The 27,067-nt window shown below is 47.0% G+C and overlaps 1 protein-coding gene across 2 annotated transcripts; it reads right to left on the bottom strand.

The window, feature by feature from the left end:
* On the bottom strand, positions 1-26,786 carry TWIST2 (twist family bHLH transcription factor 2). Of its 2 annotated transcripts, none has more exons than XM_015867830.2 (2): positions 26,137-26,786; positions 1-735 (listed from the first exon to the last, which is right to left on the bottom strand). In XM_015867830.2, exon 1 carries the CDS (start codon positions 26,653-26,655, stop codon positions 26,173-26,175), a length of 483 nt encoding a protein of 160 aa, XP_015723316.1. In that variant the 5' UTR covers positions 26,656-26,786; the 3' UTR covers positions 1-735; positions 26,137-26,172. The 2 variants fall into 2 exon arrangements, with proteins under 2 accessions (XP_015723316.1, XP_015723315.1); XM_015867829.2 differs by having other exon boundaries at positions 1-864.
* Positions 26,787-27,067: the final 281 nt, after the last annotated feature.

Here is a 27,067-nt window from a genome sequence, read left to right on the forward strand (position 1 = left end):
GTAGCTGCATGACATCTTTATTTTTGATGGCAAGAGAAGCAGTATACACAGCGACATTGCAGTCTCTTAGCTCGTTAAAAATATCTCAATAAATAAAACAAATAAGCAACATATACACTGGAACAGAAAATGAAAAACAAAAAAGTGGGGGGGGGGGATGAGGGAAGGGGAAGGGGGTCAGGAGTGGTAGCAAATCATGGAGCAATAAGGAAGAGGCAGTAGAGTGTGGAGGGCAGTCTGTAATCCAGGCTGTACTTGTAACAAATCATGCAGGGAGCTGGGGGACATTGTGGCCTTTTTAATTCCTTTTTTTTTTTTTTTGTGGTTTTTCTTTTTTGTTTTTTTCCTTTTTTTTTTTTTTTTTCCTTCTTTTTCTGAGAGCCTTGGTCCAGTTTTGACATCACTGCACAAGAAATCAGGTTTTGAGCGTTAACAAACTAGTCGCGCACACAACAAAGAATACAGCTAAAGGGGAAATAAAATCTGAACCCAAAGATGTCTCATAAATGTGTTCCTGAATTATTATTTTTTTTTTCCAGCAAAGGAGAAAGAAAAAAAAAACCAAAAACATAAAGAACTAAAAGGAAACACCCAGACAGACACACACACAAAACCCAACAACGATGAACAATCAGGAATGTTGCTTCTCGCTTCTCTGTGATCAGTCACTTGGAGAGATGGTGCGAAGGTTCAGGCCCATAGCTTTGGTGCTGGCTCCTGCTCAGTCTAAGTGCTCTGCAAGAGTTCAGAGTGAGGGAGGTCAAGAGGGGTCTTTTGGACCAGTTTACTTGAGGTCGTTAAGGTTTCAGAAGCTACAAACTTGGATACGTCCCAATTCCACTTCAGTCTCAGACACTGGTCAGTCTAGAGAGAGGGGACCGGGGGGCAGGGAGGTGGGAAAGAAGGGAAAATAAATACACTGAATACAGGATGTGAGATGCACATTGTTGCATAAGTTCTTTTCCCTTGCAAATGAAAGAAGTGCTTCTGAAGAACCCTAACCCAGCCCTGGTGCAAGCAGAGTAGGGCACATGGTTAATCTAACAGCAGATCCAGTGCACCAGGAATAGCCCTTATGGCCTCTCAGACAAGCAAAACAGTGAGACTGAATGCTCAGCACGAGGGCTGCTTCCAATTGTTGCTGCATTTAGCACTGTGCTCCCACCGACACCCGAGGCGTGCTGCAGCAATCCCACCCATGGTGACTCAGCTCCTCACGCAAAACCAGGCAGGCCATGCTGTGTTTTCTTTCCATCCTGGGGTAACACACTTATGTAAGAGTCAGGAACATCCAAAGAAAGAAAGAATGCAACATAAACCCAACAGTTACTTTGGCTTTGGGTTATAATGCATGAGTGTACAGTCTGCTAAACCCAAAGGCAGGAGTAATGCTTGTATGGAAAACCCCCTCTGCTTACAGCAGCTCCTCCAGCCCCAAGGGTTGTGATGCTCAGCCCGTCATCCTCACTGCTCCTAGTGACCTTATACATGGTCTCTCCTCTGCTCTGCTCTCAGAGCTGTGGCAAGGTGCAGCTGCATGTCACAGAGCCCCATTACCTGCAGGGCTGGCTGTGGTCTGCAGCAACCTGCTGCTGCTCATTTGCAGGTTGGTGGGACATCCCTCCCCATCTAACCTGGGGGAGGGATGGCTTCTCATGCAAGCTGCTGGCACTGCCTCCAGAAAGCCACCTCAGCTCATATATCAAAAAGCAGATGTAATTATTTCCTCACTAAGGAAAGCTTCCATTTAGCTTATTTCCTTTCCTTTCCTTCTCAAAATTATTAATTATCTAATTACAACCACATTCTGCAGCCGAGCTCAGGACTTGACAGGCTTCCCAGGACCTGAACTGCTTGGGGAAGGCGAGCAGCAGTGGTTTGCATGTGTGCATGTCCTGCGGATGGCAGACCAGCCCCTTCCTAATGCTCACACCGCTGCAGCCCCAGCTAGAGGGCATGTAGGGGCTCTGAATGAGATATAAAACAAAGGGAGGAGAAGGACACCTTGTCTAATTTTGCTGTCCCCCCCACCCCCAATCTTGCATGTTAATCTGTTATTTGGATTTGGGTTTGTATGTGTGAGTCCCCTTCTGAAGTCTCACAGCTCACTAATGCTGCACGGACCCCATGATGGGAAGCACAAGACCAGGTGGTCAAGCGAGTTTGAAAGCATAGGAATGGTAACAGGAGTAGGGTCATCCACTTGCAGTGTGAGGGACTTGCTTTGGTGGTGGGATGAGTGGAAACATTCGTGGCAGGCAGAGAAGCAGTGAGACGAGTCATGTCTGTACCAATCTCCTCCCAGGTAGTGCCTTGTGCCTGTGTACCCACCAACTGGCTCTGGCCTCCCAAAGCAGATTTTATGGGGATGGGACAGATTTTCTTCCTGGCATGGCACTAAGATGGTGGGGTTGGGGAGCTGGACCTTGCAGATCTCAGTTTTAATCCCAGCTCACTCAGTTTGCCCATATAATTGCTTTCTCTTCACGTGCTTTGGTTTCCCTGAATGGGAAATTGCCGTACATCCTTGCCTCTGTTATACGTGGGCACGTGGATTGGATTTGTTAGTGCCCATAAAGCAGATTGTGACTCTTCAGCTGAAGGGCATAACATTACACAACAGCTATGCATGGTTACAGCGTCTGGGCTGAGATGGTACACAGAGAAGCCCTCTGCTGATCATCATTACCAAGAATTATGTTGTCCCACAGCATATAACACAAAATATAGCTGTTATGCACTGCAGACCCAGTGCAGTTTTTGTTATGACACAGACTGCCATTCAGTCAGCTGAGAACTTGCTGCTCTTTAATTTCCTTTAGATCATTCCCAAGCCCAAGAATACAGAATGGAAACCACGGCAGCTGAGGTCTGCAGGCTCCTATTCACTTGCCCAAGGAAAGGCTGCAGGACCCACATCCCTGTGTGTGATGCGTTCCTTCCTTTCTCCACTTTCTGTCTGGGGAAGAAGAAATCCCCTCCTAGATTGCCTGTGCCTGGAGATAACACCTAAGCAAGACTAGGTAACCATTTTAGACAGTGACCTCTCCAGTCATTGTTACCTAGATGTGTATTTTCAGGGTTGGAGGCTGTCTGTATATTCATAAAGAGAAAGGAAAATGTGATGTAGGCAAATTATTCTGGAGAAGTTCTACCACTGGGTTCAAACACTGCTTGGTTACAACAAAAAAGGAGATGCTCTTGCTCTAGAAGATCAGCGCTGATGGAAACGTTTTGCTAAGTATCAGCCGCCCTTAATAATTTTTCCAAACAAATAAATGTGGCTGGATGAGTTATTGCATTATTTCATAGCCCCAGTATGCTCACCCGCCACAGCAGCACTGCATGCACGCTGCCCCATAGGCACATTGGGGATGGGGAGAACAACAGCAAACAATACGAAACGTGACATGGGATGCATGTGTCCATGCCCGTACCTTTGGAGAGAAAAGGTCAGCATGATCTGATGTGAATATTAGAAATGCCAAAGCAAAAGCTGCTCCAGAAACTGGGCTGGAGGGGAAGACAGATCTCAACACCTTGACTTTCAGGCTGGAAAGCCTAAATTTGGATTGCTTCTGGCCATAAAAATAGGCACTAAAGCCTACATGGCAGCTTGAAGTACAGAGGAATGGGATACTCAGGAGTGTCCTGCTGGGGACACAGAAGTCACTTAACCTAGCAGGGATTTCCATCATCAAGAGTCGGGTCTCCAGATGCAGCGAGTAAGGCTGATCTCAAACACCCATCCTAACCCTTAACATTGCTCATTCCTGAGCTTTGTGAACTATGGGCCACCACTTCTAGCTGTCTCGGGAATAATAGCTTCAAAAAAGCATATTGCAAACGTCAGTGCCATGTGCATGGTCAGGTCTGTAAGCTTTGCCTTCCAGCCTCCTGTTTTTTATCTGTTCATATCTTTCTGAAGCTTGTGGTGCTTGAAACTGAAACTTTTCCATGCCTGAAGGTGATTCTTCTTGTTGTTGTTTCTGTTGTCTGGAGGTTAGGCAAAAAATAGTCCAGCTGTTTCAGAGCAAATGGAGAGTGGAAAACAGCCATGCTCCAAAATGCTAAGAGCTTCCTCATGACTGCTGTGCTGGTGATGGGTGGGAGCCTGGCAGGCAGCATGCAGATTGCCCAGCTTGCAAAGCAGTGTCCCACCTGGACCTGGAGGAAACACATAGTGTGAGTGTCTCTGTGTCCCATATGAAGCAGACTGAAGGCAGGAGGAATGGGCATTTTGTTTTGGCTTAGATTTTATCATATATTTGTTAAACTAGCTGGAGAGAGGTGTTAGAAGGGAGGTAAGGTGCTGCCTGCCAGGAGCCTCGTGGCCAGCACACTGGGACACACACAGGCAAGACAGGTATCTGATGCTCTTAGGATAAGGCAAAACACATAGCTGTCTCCTTGTTGCTATTGCTCCTTGGTGTGAAAGGCTGCAAATGCCCATGGTGGAACCTGTTAACCTAATGCTGTTAACCTGATGCTGTCCTCCTTCTTTCCATCTTTGTCCTCCAGAGCTAGTAGCTTATGGCCATTGTCCAGAGCAGCATAGTCCTCCCCACCCCTGCTACTCAGGGCCAATGCACTACTGAAGTGGACCTTTCCCTGTGCACCTTGTTCATCACAGCCACTCCTAGGTGAAATAGAAGATTCCTCAGAACAGTTTTAACCACTGTTGACTGCTGAAGAACATATAGAGGGGCCTGCAAAAGACCTATGTCCTCTGGACTGAAAGAGAGTGCTGGGGTTTTGGTTTGTTCCCTATCTAGGTAAAGGACAACCCATACCATGAGATGCTGTTCTGGTGGTGTTGACAGCTGGCTTAAAGAACATCAAAATAATTTTCAAAGGCAATTTTGAGCAAGAAATTTCATCTGAGCAATTTCCATGCTGACATTTCTACGTGTAACTTGGATCAAATAGGCTGTCAGCAGCCCCCAGAGACAAAGCAGGCAGTCTATATTTAAAGCATTTTATGTCATTTAGATGGCTCAGAAATGCAAACTAACAGGAAAAATATCACAGCAGCATCAAGAGCTTTGTGAGCAGGCAATTGTGTGCTGCACTTTGTGGGAAAAGGCAGCATGTGGCAATCCCAGAAAAGGATCGAGAGTCTTATTTCAGGAAGCCAATTTGCCCATAGAATAATATTAGGAAGGGCCCCTCTTCTGCTTGACCACAGGGCTGATGGGTATGGAGAATGGGACAACTGTTTGAGGTGGAAACGCAATGTTTAGGCTGTGTCCTCAAGCGTATCTACTTTACTGCCCACATAGTTGTCCAGGAATCCATCCCAAAATGGCAGAATATTCCTTGAGATGCCCCATCTGCAGTACAAGGATTTAGGGCCTTCCTTCTGAACACAACTGGAGGCAAACAGCAGAACATAGGAACAAAGGGTAAACTAAAGCACAAAGGAATGGCACTTTTGAGCGGTTAGGTCATTAGACAGGCTGTTTCCCATCAGAAAAAAGACTAAAAGATGGGGATGGAGTATAAGTTCCCATTGCCTCTAGTGGCTCTCTGCCCTCCAGGGAGCATGAGTCCTTGTAGCTGCAGCACTATGCTGGTAAAAGTTGACCCTGAACAGAGAGAGGCCAATTGCACGGCTGTCTCTAATGCAGTATGCAAGTACAGCCCTCGCAGTAAAGGTACAAGGGCCAGCCTGCAAGACTTCAGAGGAGAGGAAGCAGTGGAGAAAGGAATTCAGATAATTGTGTGCATGCAGTGAGGGGAGAAGGACAAAATCAGATCTAATGCTGTGGGTACGGACAGACTGAAACCAGATACCTTGGCTTGTGTTTTTCTGCCTTTGCTGGTATGAACTCTTATCAACCATCCGCTCTTGAAGTCTCCCAGATGAAGGAAAGCCACAATTATGTGCATCTTACAGCTGGGAAACCATTTAAAAACATATCCTTCGCAGTTGTTCATTCCCAAGCCGCAGGGCCCCCCTCGCTCTCTCCAAACGTACCCCCACCTCAAGAGCCTATCAATGTCTAGAGGAAAGCCTCTAATCTAATTTACCCCAGACTTTCCAGACCTTGCAGGATTTGTCTGCCCATGGCTGGTCCAAGAGAAAATATCTTCCTTGTGTCCCGCAACTCCCCGGTTTGGTATCAGGAGTGTGACTAACTGTTTGACAGGGAGGTGGAAAAAGCAAATGTACAGCCTGTCTGGAAGGAGATTTAATCCTTTCCATCCTCCTCTCCCCCAAGCCTGCTTCTGTCTCAACAGCCCAGCTTGCCCACTGCTAAGAAAAGCCAAAGGCTTGCTCATACCTCGCTGTTCATAGTGAAAGATCCTGAAGGTGCAATACCAAAAAGCAATCCCACAATCCTGGGCTTCCCAGCCCCACTAAATAACCATCATTAATTCTTTTTTATCCCCACTCTCCTGCAGAATGGCTCTTTTGTACCTGTGGTTACCTACCTCAATAGGCATTATCTACACCAGAACTTGTGGTCCCTGTAGAGCTGCCAACACCCTAAGTTGGGTTTTACAGTGCTGCAAAGTATTTGTCTCTGCTTGTCTTTCTAGTGTGTGGAATAGTTTCAATTAAACGACAGAAAATACTTCAATATCTAACAAGATACCATTGCTTTGCATGGATCTAGTGAAGTTCACTCTGTAGTTTTTACTAGAACAAGCTGCACTTAATACTTGTATACTAATGCATAAGCTATAGGTTTATCTATTAATGTGTTACATCAGCAGTCATTTAGCTGTCTTTTGAATGCCCCGTGGTTTACAGTTTTGGCATCCATCATGAATTGTCCTTCTTGCACCCCGTTCTTAAAGGCAGAAAGTGAGATTTCCTGTTTTAACATGTTCAGGTGCACTGCTGCTAGGCTGAGCTCTCCAGGGTAAAAGAAACATTTCCATCTCTCACAAACAAGCATGGCACCTCTGCATGCTCTGATCTCAACGTTTCCTTAGCTCCTGTTCAACTTCCCTTCCATCTCCAGCCATTTATCACTTAATGTACGCTCTACCTTTACTCCTTAAAATCACACAAACTCATGCTCTCAATCACTTCCAGCAGTAAAATCTTCCCCTTTGGGGTCTCAGAGCACTTAGAGAAAGGCACTTCTTCAGCATTTTGGCCAGTGGCTGATTTAATGTAGCCCAGATAAAACCGGTTGCCTGGAACTGGCCCCTGAACAGGGAGGACAAGTGAGGGCTCTGCAATGAAGTGTTTTGCTGCTGGGGCTCTCAGGGTTTCTGTGTTATGTCCTGCCTCTCTGCAGCAACCTCCTGGCAGTCAGTGTGTTTGCTCCAAGGTGCTGCAGCCCTCCCTTGCCAGAAAAGAGAAGGAAAAATAAAAGCTTTAAACAGGAAAGAGTCCCCCAAAGGAACAGTTCCCCCAGCCCTGCACTCCTCCACAGTCCAAGCCTTGGCCTCTCCGGGGCAATGGGGTTCGTCGCAGCTGGAGGAGGAGGTAGGTTTGTGGGAGCCCCTTGTTAAAATCTTGGCAGTACATCACTGAAAGCGCTGCTAGAAATTGCCAAAAGCCGGAAGCTGTTAATGAGCAGTTGGAGCAGGAAAAAGCAGAGCTGTTTCGAAATCTGAAAGGACCGTGTAAGCTCTGTCCTCAGCTCTGCCCAGCTGCCTCGTGGGTGGCTCTGAAGAGCGAGCGCTTGGGGACACCACCAGCATCTCCTGACTCACACAAGGGCCCATGGTGCAAGGGGCAAGGGATAGCCAGGGGCCACCTCCAGCCCTCCTGGATGATGCTGCAGCAAAGCCTGTGTCCACACAGTTTCCTTGGCCCTCCTGGTCACTCAGTCACAAGCCTGGCTTTGCATTGGAAAGGTGTGGAATAGGGAGAGGAACAGGGAGGGGGAGAGGGCAGGAAATGAGATTTTCTTTTTGGGCAGCTCCGCTGAAACAAGTAGGGATGGGGAGGGAGGTAGCATGGACTCACACATGTCCTTAAACAATGGCTTTGAAGCTGATGAAGCTTGTGCAGTTGAGTGCAGATGATTGCAGGTTTTTTTTTGTTCCCTCTGCCTTTTGAGCCTCTCTGATTCTCCAGCCTTTAGGCCTCCCATATCAATATGGGTTTCAGCTGCCAGCCCATAAGCAGTTCCAGTTCCATAAGCACACCTACTGCATGCTTAGGCCAGCCAGGTCAGTGCTGAAGCGATGGAAATACGCTGCACAGAAGTCAGATAAGAAAGGTGAAGTGGTCAGGCATGAGCCATATGTTTCTATTGAGATGCTCACAGCAACAGACTCGTGCAATCCCTACCCTATCCAGCTTGCAAACTAGGGCTTAGTATGCTGTAGGACACAGCTGCATGACCTGTTATTACGGTTTATTGACTCAGCTATGATGACTGACCACATATATGTGCTAAGCTGTATGCAAAGTAAATTATATCATGTTCTGGTGGGCTGGTTGAGAATATCCAGGTGGAAAATATCAGTAGATGCAAGGTCCTCCTTGCTTTTGGACATATGTGGAGCTGTGGCTATGGGCAGCTTGGGCTGAATGCAGCATGGTATGCAGCATGCTCTGACAGTGCTGGTGGTCAAAGTGAATATCTCTGGTCCCTTTCTACACAACATGGGCTGTAAAAACACCTCCTGCCTCCATCCCATTTTGGAAAAGCAAAGAATATTGGACAAAGGGAAGCATTTTCTCCTCCCCTCTCCACTCCTGCCAAAATAACAGAAATTCTAGGAAAAACACCTACTCCAAAAATAAATATATACATCTGCAGCTTTATTCTTCTTCCAAGGGAACTCTTTCGGGGCTCAGCCAGCACCTTCCCTGTTCCCTTTCTCTTTCCTGTGTGCAGCATATATTCCTCTGCAGTCCACAAACTTCCTGAGTGGCAGCATCTCCATGGGGAGGAGGAAACGTCATTTTGTGGTTCAGGGACATTGGAGCAAGCCTTGCAGCATTCATAGGTAGCCAAGCACGAAGGGGACTGCTCTCTGCTTTTTGTTCATCAGTACAGCACAAGGACCGTGTACAAGTACTTAATAGCATTGCCTCCTAAGAGTAAATCAGCAAGTGGGTGACGGCATCTATCCATTACAACTATCTCAACTAATTCCACTGGTGGCTTAATGCCAGTGGTATTAACAACAGTGAAAACCCCACTTCAGGAATATCTCTGGTTCAAACTCCTTGTTAAATATAAAAAATAAAGACTTGGGCCACCCACTATAAAACAGAAAGAGTTTGCATAAAATCAATGGCATTCTGCACGCTCCTGTGAACAATCTGCAGGACAGGTAAGATTTCCTTATGAACTTGAGATGCTTTTTAATATTTGATACAGTTCCTGACAAATAGCAACTGAAACACCTGTATGCCAGATGTGCACAGCTGTTCGTGTGCTGTTGCTGATCAATCTTCAGATTACATCACGTTCCAGATGCCTGACTTCAGAAACGCTTGGAAGGCAGAGCTGGAGGGAGAAAAATGCAAGCTTAGGCATTTCTTCTTCCTGACTGTGATGCCGTGCCTTCTCTGCACGCCATGCAGAGCCCTTTTTTGTCACCTTGACCTATGTGACATTGAATGAGGGGCACCTCCAGCCAGCCAGCTAGGAAGGAGTATTGTCATCTTTTAGCCATGGGTTACATCTGTGCATGGGTAATGTGCTGGGAAGGTGGGCTACATATTGCTCACCATTTGTTTCTACCACCTGAGACAAAAAAAAGCCCAACACCATCAGTCTTTGAAAAGGTACAGTTTGGTGTTTCTTCACACTGTAACACAAGGCACAGCTTCAGTGCGACCCTACAGACACATATGGGTCTGTATGGGAATGTGTGTAAGTGGCCATGAAAGTAAAGCCCTTTTAGTTATTAGTGGATCCGTTCCCCAATAGGACAGCACTTGTTCCTGGAACACCAGGAAGCAAAACTGTGTGTGCCCTGAGAGAAACTTGGCCCTTCAATCTGATGCCAGGACAGATTGCCTAAAGTTGAGGAGACTTCCTTCTCAGTTTTTTGCACTGAGGATCTTTACAGAGCATAGCAGAAAACCTGCAATGAGAAGGAGCGGGATTTCCCCATCTCCTTGCCCAGCAACCTCCCTGCCACCATACCTGGGTTTTATAAGATCCAGGACTTACATCCCAGACCACGTTCCCAAATATTTGCACAGGAAAGCGTGCTGCTTTGGCATCTCCTCCCTTGCATGAGGCAGTGTTTGAAGAATGTGCCCTCACACACCACACCCTGGTCCCTGAAGTCGACGATCGCAGTTGCAGTGTTTCCCACTGCAGCAGGTGCAGGTTTTTGATAACCACCCAGACTCTGAGTAACGGTGGTGATTCAGTGTGTGTGTGTTACTAATCTCCCAGGATTTTTGGACGGGATTGTACCAGGCCAGGTCTCCATCTGGGATTAATCAGTGCAGCTTCATTGAAGTCAAGGGGCCAAATTCTCACTTGGAATAAACCAGTTTAACTCCGCTGCAGTCAATAAAGCCACTCTGATCTTTTTTATAGCAAGAATAGTCCAACTCTTTAAAATACGTGGGGTTACTGGGTGTTGCCCTCATGCAGAGGGAGTTGCACTTTATATACCAAACACTCCTGCCATGGTAAAAAGCTCTTGACATCAAATAAGGCACTCTAGCAGTGATGCTAACCGTGCCATGCCACAGACAGCCATCAGGTCACATGCAGGGTGGGGGTGAGCAGAGCTCACTGAATGCCACCATCAGCCTCAGGGCAGGAGTCCCACTGCAGAGCAGGTCAGCTTCACTTATGGACATCTCATAAATGGCTGTCCCCATGCTTGGGGAGTGACTGTCATGACTATGAATGCATATCCTGATAGAGCACAGCTTGTTTTGCACTCCTGATTTGCTAGTGCCAGAGGCTATTTCTTGCTGCCTTCAGGGATCCAACAGCTACATTAACACGCTTGTAAGCCTGGCAAGAACCCTCGCCTGTTGTGCATCAATACTACATCAGGTCTTATAGCATTTGCTGCACATAGAACCCTTTCCATCACCTCTAGAGTTTTTGCCTTCCAGACAGATGTCACTGTCAAAGCTTGAAACCAGCCCTCTAGACCTCATTCTTCAACCATGTCCCCAGCTGTTGCTCTTCCTTCTCTATGGTGCTTATAGGCAAGCCTGACATCTCCTTTCTTCTGTTCTATCTCCTTGTCAGCCTCTTCTCAAGGCTCAAGTATCAGTGAGCTGATGGCATATTCTGATTGCCATCTACCAGCTTTCTATGCTGCTGTTTCAAGTTTCCATAGATAAGCTATTCTGCAGACACTTTAAAGCTCTCTTTAGAGTTTTCCACCACACATCTAAAGTTTCTGGCTTGGAGAGGAGAAATAAGAAGCTAATAATTCGCTTGCTGCTTTTTAAGAAGGTGAACAAACATTCTCACTCCAACAAGTTCAAACTTCTGGAGGAAGAAGCATGCAGAGAGGAAACCTCTCTGCTTAAGAAGCAATTTGACTATTAAAACAAGAAGAAGAAGGAAAAAGAAAGCCAGCTTGTCCTTAGCTTGCCTTCATTGAGTAAAGCATTCAGTCACATGCCTGATTTCTAACCGAGTGCCTCTAGCCCCCATGGCTTCAGTGGGATTTAGCACATGCACTAAGGATGTGTCATATGCTTTGCTGAATCAGAGCAGCCTAACAAATGACTACCAAGAATCTGAACTGTACGTAACACGAACACAGAAGTCTATAAAAAGCTCTGGAAAATTGGTTTACACGATCTTTTCCAGTCTGTCATTGTGCAGAAGGCAGATGTACATTTCCTTGACTCTACTTGCCAGGGTTTTGGGATTTGGGAAATTATATGAATGGGTTAAGACAACGTTTTCAACCAAATTGCTGCGTGGATGACTCAGCTCAACGCCAGCTGGCTGGTCTTGTTTAGGTTTGCCAGCTGCAAGCTGGACTTGTCTGAGCCTTTGAATCTGAACCCTGCTAGTTTCCTACTGAGCTAATAGCCGATATTACTGTGGTACTGATGCAGTCTCCTTTCTGGGGGAGGCAGAGGAGCTCTCTGCATCTGTTTAGAACAAAGGCTTTGTGCTTTGACTTTGGCAACGTTGTTCCTCTCTGTATTTCACAAGCTGCCCTAGGATGTGCAGACAGTGAGTCCTAGGGCATGCAGACCTGAGCTAAGCCCACTCTCCCCTAAATCAGGGTCTCTCCCTGAATATACTGCTCACAGGTTTCTCATCTGACTTGCCTGCATTATGTACGGTATGGTTTGTGAAGGGTGGGAGAGGTTGGACATTCAGTACAGCAGCAGAAGTGAGAAATCAGGCTGAATGTAGGGATGGTACGAGGAAATAATGGTTAATCTCTGTGTAGAGAAAAGTGTAGGCATGCTCCTACACACATAGGATACCCTATTTAAACTTACATATACTTTAGGTACGGAGGAACACAATGTATTTGTACTAACTTCAATCCTCTGCACTTCTCCTGAGTTGAAGATGCTTTTTGCAGCTATGGTGGAGTGCAGCCATAGGGATACCACAGAGGTCTGTGCGTTCAGCAGGACCCTTGGTATTACCATAGTTACAATGGGGAGGAGTTCGAAAGTTTCCCCTACCCACACTGAGTGCTTCAGCCAGGAAGGATAAAGACATTTACCCAGAGAATCATGGCTGAGAAATAGAGTCTGAAGCCACAGCCTGCTTGAACTGCAGCTGGAAATCTTGCATCAACGTGATGTGCTCTGTTTCCTGCAGGACTAGCAAGATGTACTTGGAAACCAGCACTTGAGAAATGAAAATGGTAACTCATTACTTCTGCCATATCTACGGACTCGGGAGGCGTCCTCAGACCAGGGGAGCTGTCGGGCCACACTTGTGTCCAGGAAGTGCATGCATGCACCCTACAGGAAGCTTAACCTGACATCCCACACAAATTGGCTGAGCAAAGTGATCTCTGCCCTCTTTTTACTTATTTATATTTTTAGTTGACTGCATAATCTGGCCCTCTAGAAAGTCCCTTCAGGAGGTCATGCAGCTGAAATAATAGCTAATGATTTTTTAAAAATGATTTGGGAGTTATTAAATGCCTTCTTCTTCCTTTCCTTCCCTCCCCTCGATCCCTCTTTAGCAAACACTCCTGAATCATTCCATTGGAGTGCTGGAAAAGCATCCTGATGGATGTGAAGGTAGATACTCCCCTTCACGTATTTGCATGTTGCCCCCAAATTGGGTACTGCTGAGATAAGAAAACTAGCTGAAATGAGCACTATCACAGCAAACCCCAGGCACTATAAAGAACTGCTGCCTTTGCTTTTCCTTCCAACAATCTATCTCCCTGCTCCAATCACTTCACTTGCCTGCTTTGTCTCTGGCCATGAGATGCGTTTAAGTCCAAGGGATGGGGCTGTCAGGTTTCTCCAGTACAAACCACTTGAACCACTTCCATTTATGCTCCATTAACCAAAGGAGGAGTTGTCTGTATTGCTTTCACTGGGAGCTGTGCCTGGCTACACAAGCTAGACTGTGACGGTAGCAATTGGTGGTCTGTATCTGTCTGGGGAGAATACATGCATGCACTCGGCTTTGGGGGCTCCCTGAGTGACCACGGGATCACCTCTGATACAATCAGCACGATCCCACTTCTAGGACACCAGAGTGGGGTTGAGGCCCAGGTAAGCTGTTGTGTTGGCTGACAATTGCTCCTAGGCATGGGAGAGCCAAAGGGGATGCTTGTGGGCTGCCTTTCCCACAAAGAAAGGGAGCTATGATCTGGTCCAGGCAGCAGAGGATTGCTTGCTCACTGCAGTAAAGGTAGGAGATGAAGCAGCTTTGCTCTCAGAGGATCTGGGAAAAGGCTAAAGTTGCTTGGGTGCTGCTTCTGGTCTATAACATCTCCATGTACTAGGTTCCTCTCTCCAGGGCAGAAATAATAATGCTGCTCTGCCCACGTGGAGCAAAGGCTTATGTTCAGACAAGGAATCATTCCAGTATTACAGGAAGCTATTCTGGTTGGAAGACTTCTTTGGTGCAGGAATGTCCTGGGGATGCTGCAGTAATAAGACATACATAAGGTCTGCACTGTACCAGCTTGTGACTTCTCCTGAACTTCCAGTTGCACACTTTAAAACATGCATAAATTGCTTAATCCCTCTTCATCTTGGTCTTGCATGCTACAGCTTAAAGAAGCTTTCCACAGGGATTAAAACAGCTATTAAATATCAAGAATCTCAGGCGTGAACATAGGGAGGTATTTTCTAAAGGGCTGAGGAAATTCAGTGCTCTTCAAACAAAAAACATCAACTCTGCAGGGGTCCTAAACTTCTTAACCTCACCTTCCAACTCCAGTCTGTCCACCAGAAAATGTAACTTCCCTAATAACAGGCCAGAGGAAAGTGATAGTGGCAATCTGAAGGCCAAGTTCTATTGGGTGCTTTGGTGTGGAGATACCACAGCCTACGTAGCGAGGCAGCAATCTGCTGTAGGAGCAGGCTCCTCATGTTAGCCTGGTGCATATTCAGTCTCAGCCTCCCTCTGTGACACAGCCCAGTCCAAGCTGTTCTTTTTTCCTCTCGGCTCATCCCTGGTCCCCAGGGCCCCCCACTTCCTCTGCTCATGGCCTCCCTCCTGCCCTGCTGCTCCCTCAGCTCTCCTTGCTCCATCACTTGCTGTAGCCAAGATGAGAGCACAGGAGTTGAGCCCTGCGCTCAGTTCACATCCCTCCAGCTTTGCTTCACGTTGTCCCTTCACCCCGTTTTGGGCTCTTTGCTGGTGCTTAGGTTCAATATCAGCAACAGATATGTGAGCACATAGGCTTCAGCAGCTCACTGTAACCTCACTGATCGCACTTCCTAAGGATCCTCCCTCCCAAAAACAGCATGAAATCCTCCTCCTGTGTGATGGGTCCCTCCTCAGAGGAAGCTGACAACAGAATGGCTCCCATCCCACTGCCACTGTCACCTGCTCTGGTTATACTGCAATAAAGTGGAATGCAAAACAATCTCGGTCTTCCCTGCTTTCCTTACTGCACCGGAAACCTCTCTTGCTGTTACAACATCAAACTTTAGCTCTGCTTTATTGACATTTTCTTGAAGACCCCTGCTGACCAAAAGGGTCCTTTTTAAATGCACCTCCATTTCCACACAATCTTAGGTGATTTGCAAACCGCAGCGCAGAAGTCAAACCTCTGACTTCTAAGTATTCAGTGCAAGTCTGATCCATGCTACAAATGCTTGCTCATCAGTTTTCACTTAGATCATTGCAACTGTTGGGACCATAAAGCCTTTTTAGTTCCCCTGGTGACTCTACATGGCTTTGCAGCAATTCTGCTTTAACTGAGTCCTCAGGATGGCTCTGGCCCAAATGAACTCCTCAATATCCTTGTGTAGAATCCTCCTGATGGTACCCTGAGATCAGTAGATGCTGGCCTTTCTCTAAACTCCCACTCAGTGCCTCAAATCCCAGGGAATTCTCTCCTTCTGCTGATACACCCCATGCTTTGAAGGCAGAAATAGAGACATCCAGCTAGACTGCAGGGATTTGCATGGTTCAGCTGCCTTCAGGATTTTTGCTGGGCTTTCCATAGCTGAGGTGAGGGCACCTCAATGCACACACATCCTACATGCACAGTAAGACCTTTGCGCTGCCTGTCGTGCAGCTAATTCTCTGGTAGTTCGGTGAGCTTGCGTGCAATGCCTGTTTGCAATTATGCAGCAAGCTTTTTTCCTGAATTACACACCTCAGACATGTTTGACACTCAACCCAGGCTTCCAGACCCCCGGAAAGAAACAACTAAACTGCCAGTGGGCAGATAATTTGAGACCGTACTGGATGTTGCTCATTGAGTCCATGCAGCTGCAGGTGCAAACTGCTCTCCCCTACAGAGTGGGTGCCCTTGCCTCTTAGACTGAAGTTTTATGACTGACTTCAGCAGAAGCATAGTTTGGATTGTATATTTCCTTTTCTTTTGTTCCCCGTTGTGCCCTAAGCTCCAAGCCCAGCAGCTTCCTTATGCTTATTTGGGACATGGCTGCTTGTGTGAACTGCTCTCTGTGGCCTGGAACCAACAGCTTTTATGCATTGTGTTCTTTGTTATCAGCTCAGCTAATGCATGTGCCTGTCTCTGCCTTCGGTGTCTTCTCCTCTTTCTCCTCCTCCCCTCCCCCCCCCTTCTGTAGGTCACTCATTGTGGGTCACTTTCTTTTTGCTCCTTAACCCCACCACAGATTGTTGTTTTTCTGACTCTGGAGAGGGTATTTCTGTTCTCTTTTATTTATTTGGCTGGCCAGAATGCAAAAGGTTAAACATTTTGGAGAAACGTTGTTCTGTATTTACTGCTGAGGTAGGTTTCTAAATCAACAGTAGGTCGTGTATTGGAGTGACTCACAGCACTGCTTAACCTCTTTACTTCCGTTTTGTCCCTCTCTAAAGCTGAAGAGCACATCTGCAATTTAGATCTCTGAGCGAGGAGCTGTGAAATGCATACAAATTTCTGTAGATAGGCCTCTCAGAATGGCCCCAGTGCACAGCCATTTTCCATTTGGCAGCAGTCGGGTCCCCCTGGGATGCAAAAAAGCACCTAAAAATACAAGGGAGTGGATGGATAATCCATGCAGAGAGGAGGACGGGCTGCTGGGGAAATGGGACGGGCAGCAGTGCCCAACACAGGGCTTGGCTCCAGTGGAACCACAGTCCTGTGGGTCCCTTCCCTGCCTACACACTGCATGCAGAGCACCTGCCTCGTAGGGGAGGCTGGCAGACAGTAGAGGCGACAGAAAGCATTAGCATTGCTTTGCAGAGGGGGAAACTCAGGCAACCAAGCATTAACAAAAATTACACAGGCAAATTGTTTCTGAACCAAGAGTAAGTTCGGCTTTTACCCTCGATTACCAGAGCCTAAGTGGCCTTGGGCACAGATGTGCACAGCTCACACCAAAATGGGTGAGCCCATTTTGGCTCATCACAAAATGGGCTGGAGCCAGAGCAGATGGGTGAGGGGGCTCCTTCACCCACTTCCATCTCTGCAATGCACTGTCTTATGGGACACCCCCTCTACCTGCAGCTGAGCATAGGTTTACAGGCACAACTTTCAGCTGCAAGGCTCCGGAGGAGTTTTACTGGTGTTCAGAGCACAGATTGCAACATTTAGCAATGCCACAGATTTTCACTAAAGGAAATACTGGACAGCAGAGCCAGACCAGAGTGATCTTTCAAAATACTGGTTATTTATTGACACGGATGTCTATAATGAAGAACTGGAGTTCCATGTAGAAAGTATACATTAAAGAGCCTTAAAGAGCACTAGCTGGTTGGTACACAACAGAAGTGTTACTTCCAAAAGTGTGTGCTACAACATTTGCAGCACAGCTTGTATGTGCTTGCTGCGCTGATCCACCAAATACCTATGAACAGAAGCTTCTATGGAGTGTCAGCAAACACTACTCAGAGCATCCCCTTGCAAGGCAAAACTTCCCTGAGTTTCACAGCTGGGAAAGTAGCAAACAGCCTCTGGTGCCATTTGGTACCCTGACCCTGAGCTAAACAGCTTATAGGACTGAGCTGATGCCTGCTGCAGAGTGTCATCATTGCTTTGCATAGTGTGGATGCTCCTGGTTTGCTTTGTGTTAGGTGTGCCCTTAGGATGTAATTTGTGGTCCACCCTGCTTTTTCATGCAGTGCATCCTGCCCTCTAGTGCCAGCAGATTCTGAACCAGCAAGGGACCAGGGGCTGTGCTGTTCACCTGTGCTATCACACACCTCTGAACCTGGGAAGCTGCTGCCTATTTTTGCAGGGAGCTGGCTGGCACCCCATGTCCCTCTGCCCATTCCTGACACAGCAGGAAGGATGTTTAGCATGGCGTGGTGTGGGTAGGGCTGTGGGCACGGATTCTGGAGATGTTTTCAAGGAAAATAGGTTTTTAATGGCAGCAAAAGCACACGTGGCAGACTCCTGTGAAAGGCAGCCTTGGAAGCCAGGATGTTGTTTGACCATGACCTAAAAATCTTAAATGCCACGTTGTGAATGGGTAGAACGGGGACACCTCGAAATATGTTTCTTGCTTTTGCCCTGAAGAAATATAACAACTTTCTGTTTCTGTTTGAAAAGAAATCTGAAAGCGCTCCTTTACATTACAGTGTGGCGGTTTCACCCACAGCGATGCTCTCTGTCCTTTCCCAAGTCCCCTTCCATCACAATATCTTCAACACCCCATTCAGGGAATGCTTCAAGCTTTGAAATGCATCAAAGCCACCAGCTAAGAACCTGTGCTGGGATGCCTGCTCCCAAACACAGAGCCACGCATACCCCCAACAGCACAGGGTGGGACCCTCTGGGTTTTTGCTCTGTTTCCTGAGTTATTTGGAGCCATCAAGACAGCCCTGGTAAGGGAGCACTGCTGCAGCCACGCGGAGCTTTTGTGCACAAGCAGAAAGTGGAAAAAGTATTGGATAAATGTTTTTCCTCCTCCTCCCCTGTCCCTGTCTTGGAACAGATACTCGCCCTCAGATGCTGGGTTTTGGGGGAAGGAAAAAAGAGGGGAAAAAAAAAGCAAAGCAGCACGCCTGAGAGGTCACCCATAGTTTTCCTCTGATGCACGGTGAGGCGCGAGAGCTCGCGTAGCTGTTAGGGTGGGTTTGTTTCTTTAAGGTGTCTCCCAAAGGGAGGATCAGCACAATGCAATGTGGCAGCTATGGTAACTCCTCTTGGCTTTCAGCGCAGCCCTCGCTGATCGCGCAACTTGCTAGGGAAGAAGGTACAGCTGTCCAGGCCTTGGCAGCAATCCTTACCCTCTGTTTGCTGCCAAATATCGTTTTTCTTTCTTTCCTCTTTTTTTTTTTTTTTTTTTTTTTTCCTTCTTTTCTTTTGGTTAATTTTCTGTTTCCTAAGAAAATGGAAATCGGAGGGACAGCCTCATCTGCCTCTCAGCCCCCTCTGATGCCATCTAAACCCAGATGACTGCAGGCAGGGCGGTGTGGAGGTGCTCCTGGAAAGGTCTCGGGGTTTGCTCCTCAGGCTGAACCTGTGGTGTGGAGTGGCAGAAACAGCCAAAAAACCCCTCATTCTGAAACATTTAACTATGTGTATAGTTTTCAGACTGTGCCTGAAATATATAAGAGCTGATGGACAAAGTGGTCGATGCAACCTGAGAGTAATTCCAGGGGGGAGGCTCTCTAGAAAAAGGTCTTTTATTAAAAAATAAGAATAATAAGACACAACAGCCAAATGTTGCTAAAGCTTGTGTGTGACAAATCATATGGCAGCATCTAAATGACTGATTAAGGTCAAAATGTGCTGGGGAGCAAATGCACCGCAGCCAACTCACACGACGGGTGAAGTTATGGTGCTGGGAAATAGCACAGTGTGCACACGTGTTAAATTATCACAAGAAATGTTGGTCTCTAGGTTGTGTATATCATTTCCAACATGGAACATGAGATAGGATCATCCTGAGCATCTTTTCTCTTAAGGCTCCAAACCGGCTGCTCCGAGCCACCTCTATGCTCCAGAACTTAGGGATGGTCCTGTGTCTTCTCTATGGGGAAGGTGGTTAGAAAGCAAATGCTCAGCTGTGTTCCAGCAATGAATGTTTCAGATATAAACAATATAAGAGGTTATTTCATGCTGGCAGTATCAAGAACTTAAAATACAGCCCTTCTAGTTGCAAAGGCTGAAAATCCTCTTGCAAAATATCTGCTTGTTCAGCATAGAAAACCCCACCAAGCGGGATGAGCGCAGAGACTGCAGGCTCGTGCCTGAAGCATCACGCTCCCAATGACAGACAGCAAAATGGACTCAGCAGAATACTCCTGTTATCTCATGTGTCAAAATATACATGAAGGTATTGTATGAATACATTGGTTTTTGTTATGATTGTTGAGTTCGGCCGCAGAGCTGAATGTCTGCTCTTCCCACAGTATCTCCAAGCACCACGGCAAGAAGTGGCAATATAGGGAAATACAGAGGAGCAGTAAGGAAACATTCCATCTCTTGAGTCCTGATTGCCCTCTGGATGGGGTTCTGGTGGCACGGGATAGTCAGGCACCCACACAGCCCCATTCCTCCTGGATCCCCGTGTGCCATTATGCTCCACAGGTGAATTTAAAGAGCTGTTCTGGTTTTAGCTAAAGATAAACCAGCCTGCTGTGACAAGTGTGCTGACAAGCCTCTGCCTCTCTCTTGAGCTGGCCCTTTGCTTTTCAATAGCATTCCTACTGTTTTCTGATCGTCAGACTCCTATGTGTGTGCTTATGGTTGATGCAGATCCTGCTGCCAAGTTAGTTTCATTAAGGAGCTAATCAGCATGGGAGAAAACAAGCCAGGAGCAGAAAATGGCCACGCTGGGCAGCAGGGATGCCAGAGAGCCCTGACCCACATCAAATCCTGCTTCTTGTATACCAGCTTCCCCCCATTCCCTCCCCCAAATTCTGAGTTTTATTTAAGCCTGAGCACCAAAGTGTGATTTTTAAGGCGGTCCACACAGCTTAAACCAAAGGTATAATCACATAAATTACTTCCTGTGGGTTTTTTGATGGCTGAATTCATCCCAGAACTAATTTGTACATTCTAAAGCCCGCACTTGGGCTGTCTGGTATCTCCTAAGGAAATGGCAAAGCTGCTTCTTGCGGGTGACAGTTAACAAAGCAAAACTATCTTATTAGGAATTCAATTAAAGCTAGCACAGGCTTACTGGATTTCTTCCAGAAAGTATATATCATGCTGAACCAGCCAACATCTGTCTCTTTTTTCACCTCTTTTTCTGTTTTTCAAGCTGTGGTTAAAAGATGGAAAGGAGAAGAAGATGGGAGGAGAAGGAAAGGGGAGGGAGAGGAGAGACGGCTGCTCATTTCCAGCTCACCCTATGGCACTCTGCAAAGGGGTTGTTTTCTTTGCAGTATCTGATGACTTTGCAAGCCGTGCAGGCCAGGGCTTCACTGCTACCTTCCTGAACAAAATGTGAGCTCATTCCAAGATGCCAAAGTGAAGAAGCCAAAAAGTAATTCGAAATCATGCAATGCGATGGCTGCAAACCTCTTTGAAACCCAGATTTAACAGTGGGACTTCAAGAGTTGTCACTTGTTAATATTTGTATTAGGAGATTGTATAGGAGGTACTGCAGGGAAGGAGTCCCATTCATACCCTCCTGAGTGCTTCCATTCACCTGGTGCTGCTTCTCGTGATGTGACAACTCAGGGTGACATACTGTGGAAAAGAATCATTGAGAGTTCCCTGTTTTAACCAGTCTCCACGCAATGAAAAACCCCACTTTAGCACAAGAAGAAAGCAATTCTCAGAGAGCCAACACAGCACCTACTGCCTGCAGTGAAAATGTGACCCAGCAGTGACTAGGAGACTAGACAGAGCCCAGCAAAGCCAGGGCTGTGTGAGGGAAGCACTGGAATTAGATTTTATCCAGGTTGGGATAGCATGGAAACGGTTACAGAGACAAGGATGGGTGAGGGCTGCCGCGGCGTGATTTATTGGCTGGCTGAGTTAATTTGTTGTTTGTGTATGATTAGTTGTCACTGCTGAGTGGTCATCTTCTACAGCTACAAATCTAATTAAATGCCAGGGTGCCTAGGGTAATTTCTTTTTTTTTTTTTCCCCAGCAAGTATTTCTACTGTTTTAATTCTCGAGAACTAATCATTAATTAGAATAATGGTGCTGGCATCCAGATGGAGGACTTGCTGGTTTTCCTCACTTCCAGATCTGCTGAAGAAGTAAACCATGAGTGCTAGTACGTAGGGCCCCTTGGAGTGACATTGAGATGTCTGATGGCATCGCCTGCTGTGCACAACAGCGAGGTCACTTGGAGCCCACTCAGAACGTGGCTCATCATGGTCTTCATGGCATAGAAGGTTTTGGATCAGCTTTTTCCCCCCTAATCTTCTGCAAAGACTGGAAAAGCAGTGCCCAAATTGTGTGCTCCCCCCAAGCGGCAGCTGTAATTTCCCGGCTGTGTATGGGGCTCTCTCCATGCTCTGCTTTGTGGTGGTGCTCCCCAACATGCTCCCCAAGCAGACTATTCCTACTGCTTCACAGCACGACATAAATGTGGGAGATTTCAGGCTTGGAGATGTACTGAATCACATGGAAATGTTTCCTTGACTGAAGCTATAAAAATAATTACATTACTAGCAGGAAGGAGTGACAAGAAATGTCCCCAAAAGAGATTTAATCTGGGGCCACAGGATCGGTCTTTATCGCTGCTGCGATCTGCAAGTCTCATGTATTACCACTACCTCTAACTATGAAACAAGCCCAGCAAACACAGAAAGGGCAATGCAAAGTGAGGTATTTGGAAAGCACTGCAGTCCCTTCCCTTTTGTTTTAAGGATGAAGCTCTGTAGCTCTTAACATGAGAGATACTCTGCACAGAATGAAGACAACTGGTCTGGGGACAAATGAGGACCACTTAGCAGAAACGCATGCCTTTACTGCTTCCTCAATGACCCTTCAAGGCACATCTCTCCTGATAAGACAGACAGCACTGCACTGGCTCCATTGGGTTACATTAAAATACGCCTTTACAGCTCCTCGTAGCAATACTTGAGTTTTAATCCAATGCATCTCTCTGCTACGCCTGTCTCTAGCTCCTTATGATCAATAATTAATTTATGTGGCTGGTTTGCCTTCGCATGTCTGCTCAATGGAGGATTTTCCTCTCATCCTCTCTTTCCTGGGGCTCTGAATTCAAGCGCTTTCTGGCTGACTGCTGTGTGTTTGCTGTTCGCTGCCCAACAGATTTATTCTTTCCCAAGAAATGACATGAACGTAAACAGAAGACCCAAAATGCATTTTTTTCTGAGCTTTTAAATGCACTGAGATAAAAAAAAAAGAAAGAAGACCCAGACCACTTTAAACCTATCAATGTAAATACCAAACTTTACAATCCTTCCCGTCAAGGAAATATATTTACATTTTCTAAGGATGCTTATAAAAAAAAAATAGGGCTTTTGGGACAAAAACGGCTTAGTTCCAGTGTCACAGCACCCCCAGCTAACTGTCCTGCTCTCATAAACCATACAATGAGCTTGTTCCCAAGGCCAGCAGAGATAACATCTGTTTGCTTCTTTAAGGATAAAACGAAATAGGATGCTCGTGTTTTATACATTTTATAAACAGCAATGGAAATCTGCGTGAGCACCATACCAGGCATGTGCTGTACGTGGATTCCCCAAAGCAGACTGATGGCAAAGGTACTGTGGCTGCAAGTAGGAGCCCAGTGATGGCAAAGAAGTGTTCATGAGCTCTGAGGGGAAGCGATGGCTGCTGGCAGGGTCCCCTTACCCCCAAGTGTGTGTGCTCTGCACTTTGTTGTTGCTACCCGACATCTGACTGGACATGATTTTTCCCACCAAGTGGGAAATAATGGGAAACCTACTTTCTTTTCTCCCGTTGTTTGTTTTTTTTATAGCATCATGGGCTTCCTAAGGGGGAAAAAGAAACGTTGGCTGCAAGGGAAGGGGCGCAGGTGCTGGCAGTGAGGAGGGGATGTGGGAAGGAAAGGTTCAGTGAGCCCCAGGCTTTGGACATCTGCTGAAACATCCCACTGCCTATGCAGTGATTGAAGCGCAGAGATGTGCCTGCTTCTTTTGAAACTTCCAGAGTGAGCTGCCCATAATTAGGGCCAGCAAGCAGGAAAACCTCTCCTAGCCTAGCAGCGAGCAGCACGGACCTGCTGGTACCGGCAGTGGCCAGGTGGCATTATACCAGTTCCCAAAGCTCTGATTTTCTAATCAGAAATCTCCTCTGATCTTTGCAGCTGGACGACCGCCACTTCCAGGAGAGCTTTTCCTCTCCTATGTCTCTCAAACCCACCAAGATGCAGGGTGGTAGAATGGGGCTCACCAATGGGTGCCACACTCTTTGGTCCCCAGGAGCGAGTCCCAAACTTGGACAGCCATTTCCTCCACTTTCTGCCATCTCTTTTTGTCCCTAAAAATACCTCTGCTCAGGATAGGCACATGCAACAGGCTATGCCACGCCACCCGTCTTTCGGAGGCATTTCTTGAGGATCTCACCAGGGCTTTTTATTTTGCTGGCGGACATAATTTTTGTCGCCATAGAGGACAGAATTTGACACCGCACCGCGCTACACCAGGCCATTTGTCAACAGTGTTTTCAACAGTTCAACCGCACGCGTGTGCACGCACACACACAGACACAGAGAGGAAGGCTCACGGGGAGCTGGGGTGCTCGGGGCGGCCATCACCACCCCCCCAGCATCCAAGTGCTGAGCAAAATCCACTGCTCACCACCAGGATGGGAGTGAGGAAAGGCATCGAGTGTGAACTGACCCCAAAGAAACCAAAAACACGGTGGGATCTGAGTCAACATTGTAGGTTTTCAAGCAGCCCAGAAATGTCTCTCCCCATTTCTTTTATGCTGGGACAGTCTCTGAGCATCTGCATACAAAGCCTGCCTTGTCGGAGAGATGTTAACAACATTTCCACTGACAAGAAGTCTGAAGTGGGGGTAGAAAAACACAGGGCTTGCCACTAATGCATTGAACGATGGAGAGGAATGGATATATATTAGATAATAGGTTTTAAAAAAGACATTGGCTAATGGCAGCACATCGTTTAGGAAACAACAGAATTAATGCATTGTTCCATCCCAGCACTTTAGTATTCAGCCAATCTAAACTGCTGAAGAAATATGTGTTTGGGACATTTTACATCTGTTTTTGACAAGGAGCCTGGGTTTAGCGTATGTTTTGTTAATCTATTTGCTGAAGCCCTTTTAGCCAGATTAGCATGGGAAAAGACACTCAGTTTTACAAACAGAGAGCTTGCACTTCTTAAAAGTGACTCGGTTTAGGCTTCTTGCAGCTGAAATCAAGGCTCAGCAATGCAAAAATAGTAACGCTTGTAATAAAACCACGACAGCAGCGTTACCTGCTTAAGCAAAGCCAAACAACAGGCAGCTGTTATGTTCCGAAAATGTGCAGTGGGCAGAGCAACTCATTTTCAGCCTGACATTTTGGAGGTCTCTATGAGAGCGTGGAGGAACTTTAATTACAGCCCCAAAACACAGGCTGCGTGGGGACGCGAGGGAAGCGCCTGCTTGAAGTGGTTTTTAAAATGGTTTCAACCCTTTTGCACCACCCGTAAGCCCTGCTTGAGCCCTTTTTCAGATAACATTCTGTGGCTGCATCAGGATTTTGAATCAGCCATTGATTACCTCTGAAACAAAATGGGTTTGCCTTGAAGACCTTGCCCAGTGGGCTGGTGGGGTAAGCTTTCCTCCCGTACATCTCCAAAGGGTGAAATTATTGTATTTCACGTCACCACATTGCAGGGGGTAAATTTCCCTTTGGAACTGCGTGTATCCTGCAGCAGCAAGCTGAGTGTGCTGGGCAGAGCAGGATAGCAGCTCTGCTTTATGTACCGAGCCCCAGGCAGCGTCGGCGGCTGACACAATGCAGAGCTGCTCGCCTTAATTAGCTTGGGATGGGGGCGTAATTAAGAACTGTTTGGTTTTGCTTTCCTTTTTCTGTTCATTCCTCCCCAAATATTACAAAGGCGACATAAAGAGGAAGAGCTTTTCTCATCACGGAAAACGATGAGGAAGAGTTTAGTTCGGAGAGTAAATCAGAAACTACGCCCCAGCCAACAAAAGCCCAACACCAACCTCTGTTTGACCGGCACTTTGAGGAAGGGAAACTGAACCAGATGAAAATTTCCCCAGGACTCCTCTATCTTTGTTTGCATTTATTGAGGGAGGGGGAAGGGGCCCGGGGGGCAGCCGACATCTGCAGCTCGTTTCTCTTAAGAAAAACCCTACCTGGGGTGCAGCGGGACAAGCTTGTCGCCCAGCCCCAGCAGGGTCCTGCAGAACACCTCGTGCCCCCAACGCGGGGAGGATGCGACCAAGCCAGGGTGCCTGGGACAGAGCCACCCTCGGTGTGCTGTGGCAGCTGGTTCAGATCCCCTTGTCAGTCTGTCTTCCAGCCCTTCCCCAAAGCAGCCGCATTCCGGCAAACCTCACGCGGCAATGCTTTCCCCCCTTCCTTGCCCCCGATCCTCACAGAGCAGCGCGACAACGATTTTCCCAACAACGTGCCATGTGTTTGATACTTTGCCCACACGGGACTTTCTCTTCTTAAATTCCCACAAGGGTTGGCCCCTCTGTCCTCACATCCCCATCCTGGTGCCCCCTCGCCTGCCGACCCCGCAGTTCCTTACCCTTTGGCGGCTGTGCTGGTCTCTCTCCGGCGGTGGCTAATGTGAGGCCGACATGGACCACGCACCCTCCATCCTCCAGACTGAGAAGGCATAACTCAGCCTTTCGTGAGCCACGTAACTGCAGCTCGTCATCTTACTGTCCATCTCATCGCTCTGTAGCACCTGGTAGAGGAAGTCGATGTACCGGGCCGCCAGCTTGAGGGTCTGGATCTTGCTCAGCTTGTCGGAGGGCAACGTGGGGATGATTTTCCTCAGGGCCGCGAAAGCTTCGTTGAGCGACTGAGTCCTCTGCCTCTCCCTGACATTGGCCAAGATCCTCTGGCTCTGCAGTTCTTCATAAGACTGGGAGCTGGGACTGGACTTTTTCCCCCTCTTCCCTGGGTTGGGGCTGCCATCTTCGCTGGACTTCTTACTGTATCTTCTTTTCCTGCCAAATCTCTTTGGCTGCCTTTCCAGCTCCTCTTCACTGGTCCCCAAGCTATCCACAGGGGAAACAGGAGAACTGGAGCTTTCTTCCATGCTTTCTGCAAGAAGGGGAGGGGAAGAGCCTTTCCCCCCCTCCTTATGTTATGTGAGTGTGTGTGTGTGTGTCTTAAATGTGCTTTAAATTCCTGAGACAAATCCTTTGGAAGAAAAAAAAAAGAAAAAATAATAAATCAAACAAAAGAAAAAAACTAAGACAAGGAAAAACAGAAAAAAACCAAAAGCAAAATAAATCGGAGAATTTACTTTTTTTTTACTTTTTTTTTTTTCTTTTTTTTTGCTGACCAAACGTTTTCCAGGTTGCTCGAAGGGCTCTTATTTCAAGGACGGAGTTGTGTAAAAAAAAAATTGAGGTCTTGGAGAGAGGAAGTTATTCTAACTTTTTGGAAACTTTAGCTGAGCTCAGTTGCTAAATAGTTGTCAGAAGTGAGGGAGGTGCGGGGCTCCC

This window comes from Coturnix japonica, chromosome 7, assembly GCF_001577835.2.
Source record: "Coturnix japonica isolate 7356 chromosome 7, Coturnix japonica 2.1, whole genome shotgun sequence".
Classification (NCBI taxonomy): domain Eukaryota; kingdom Metazoa; phylum Chordata; class Aves; order Galliformes; family Phasianidae; genus Coturnix; species Coturnix japonica.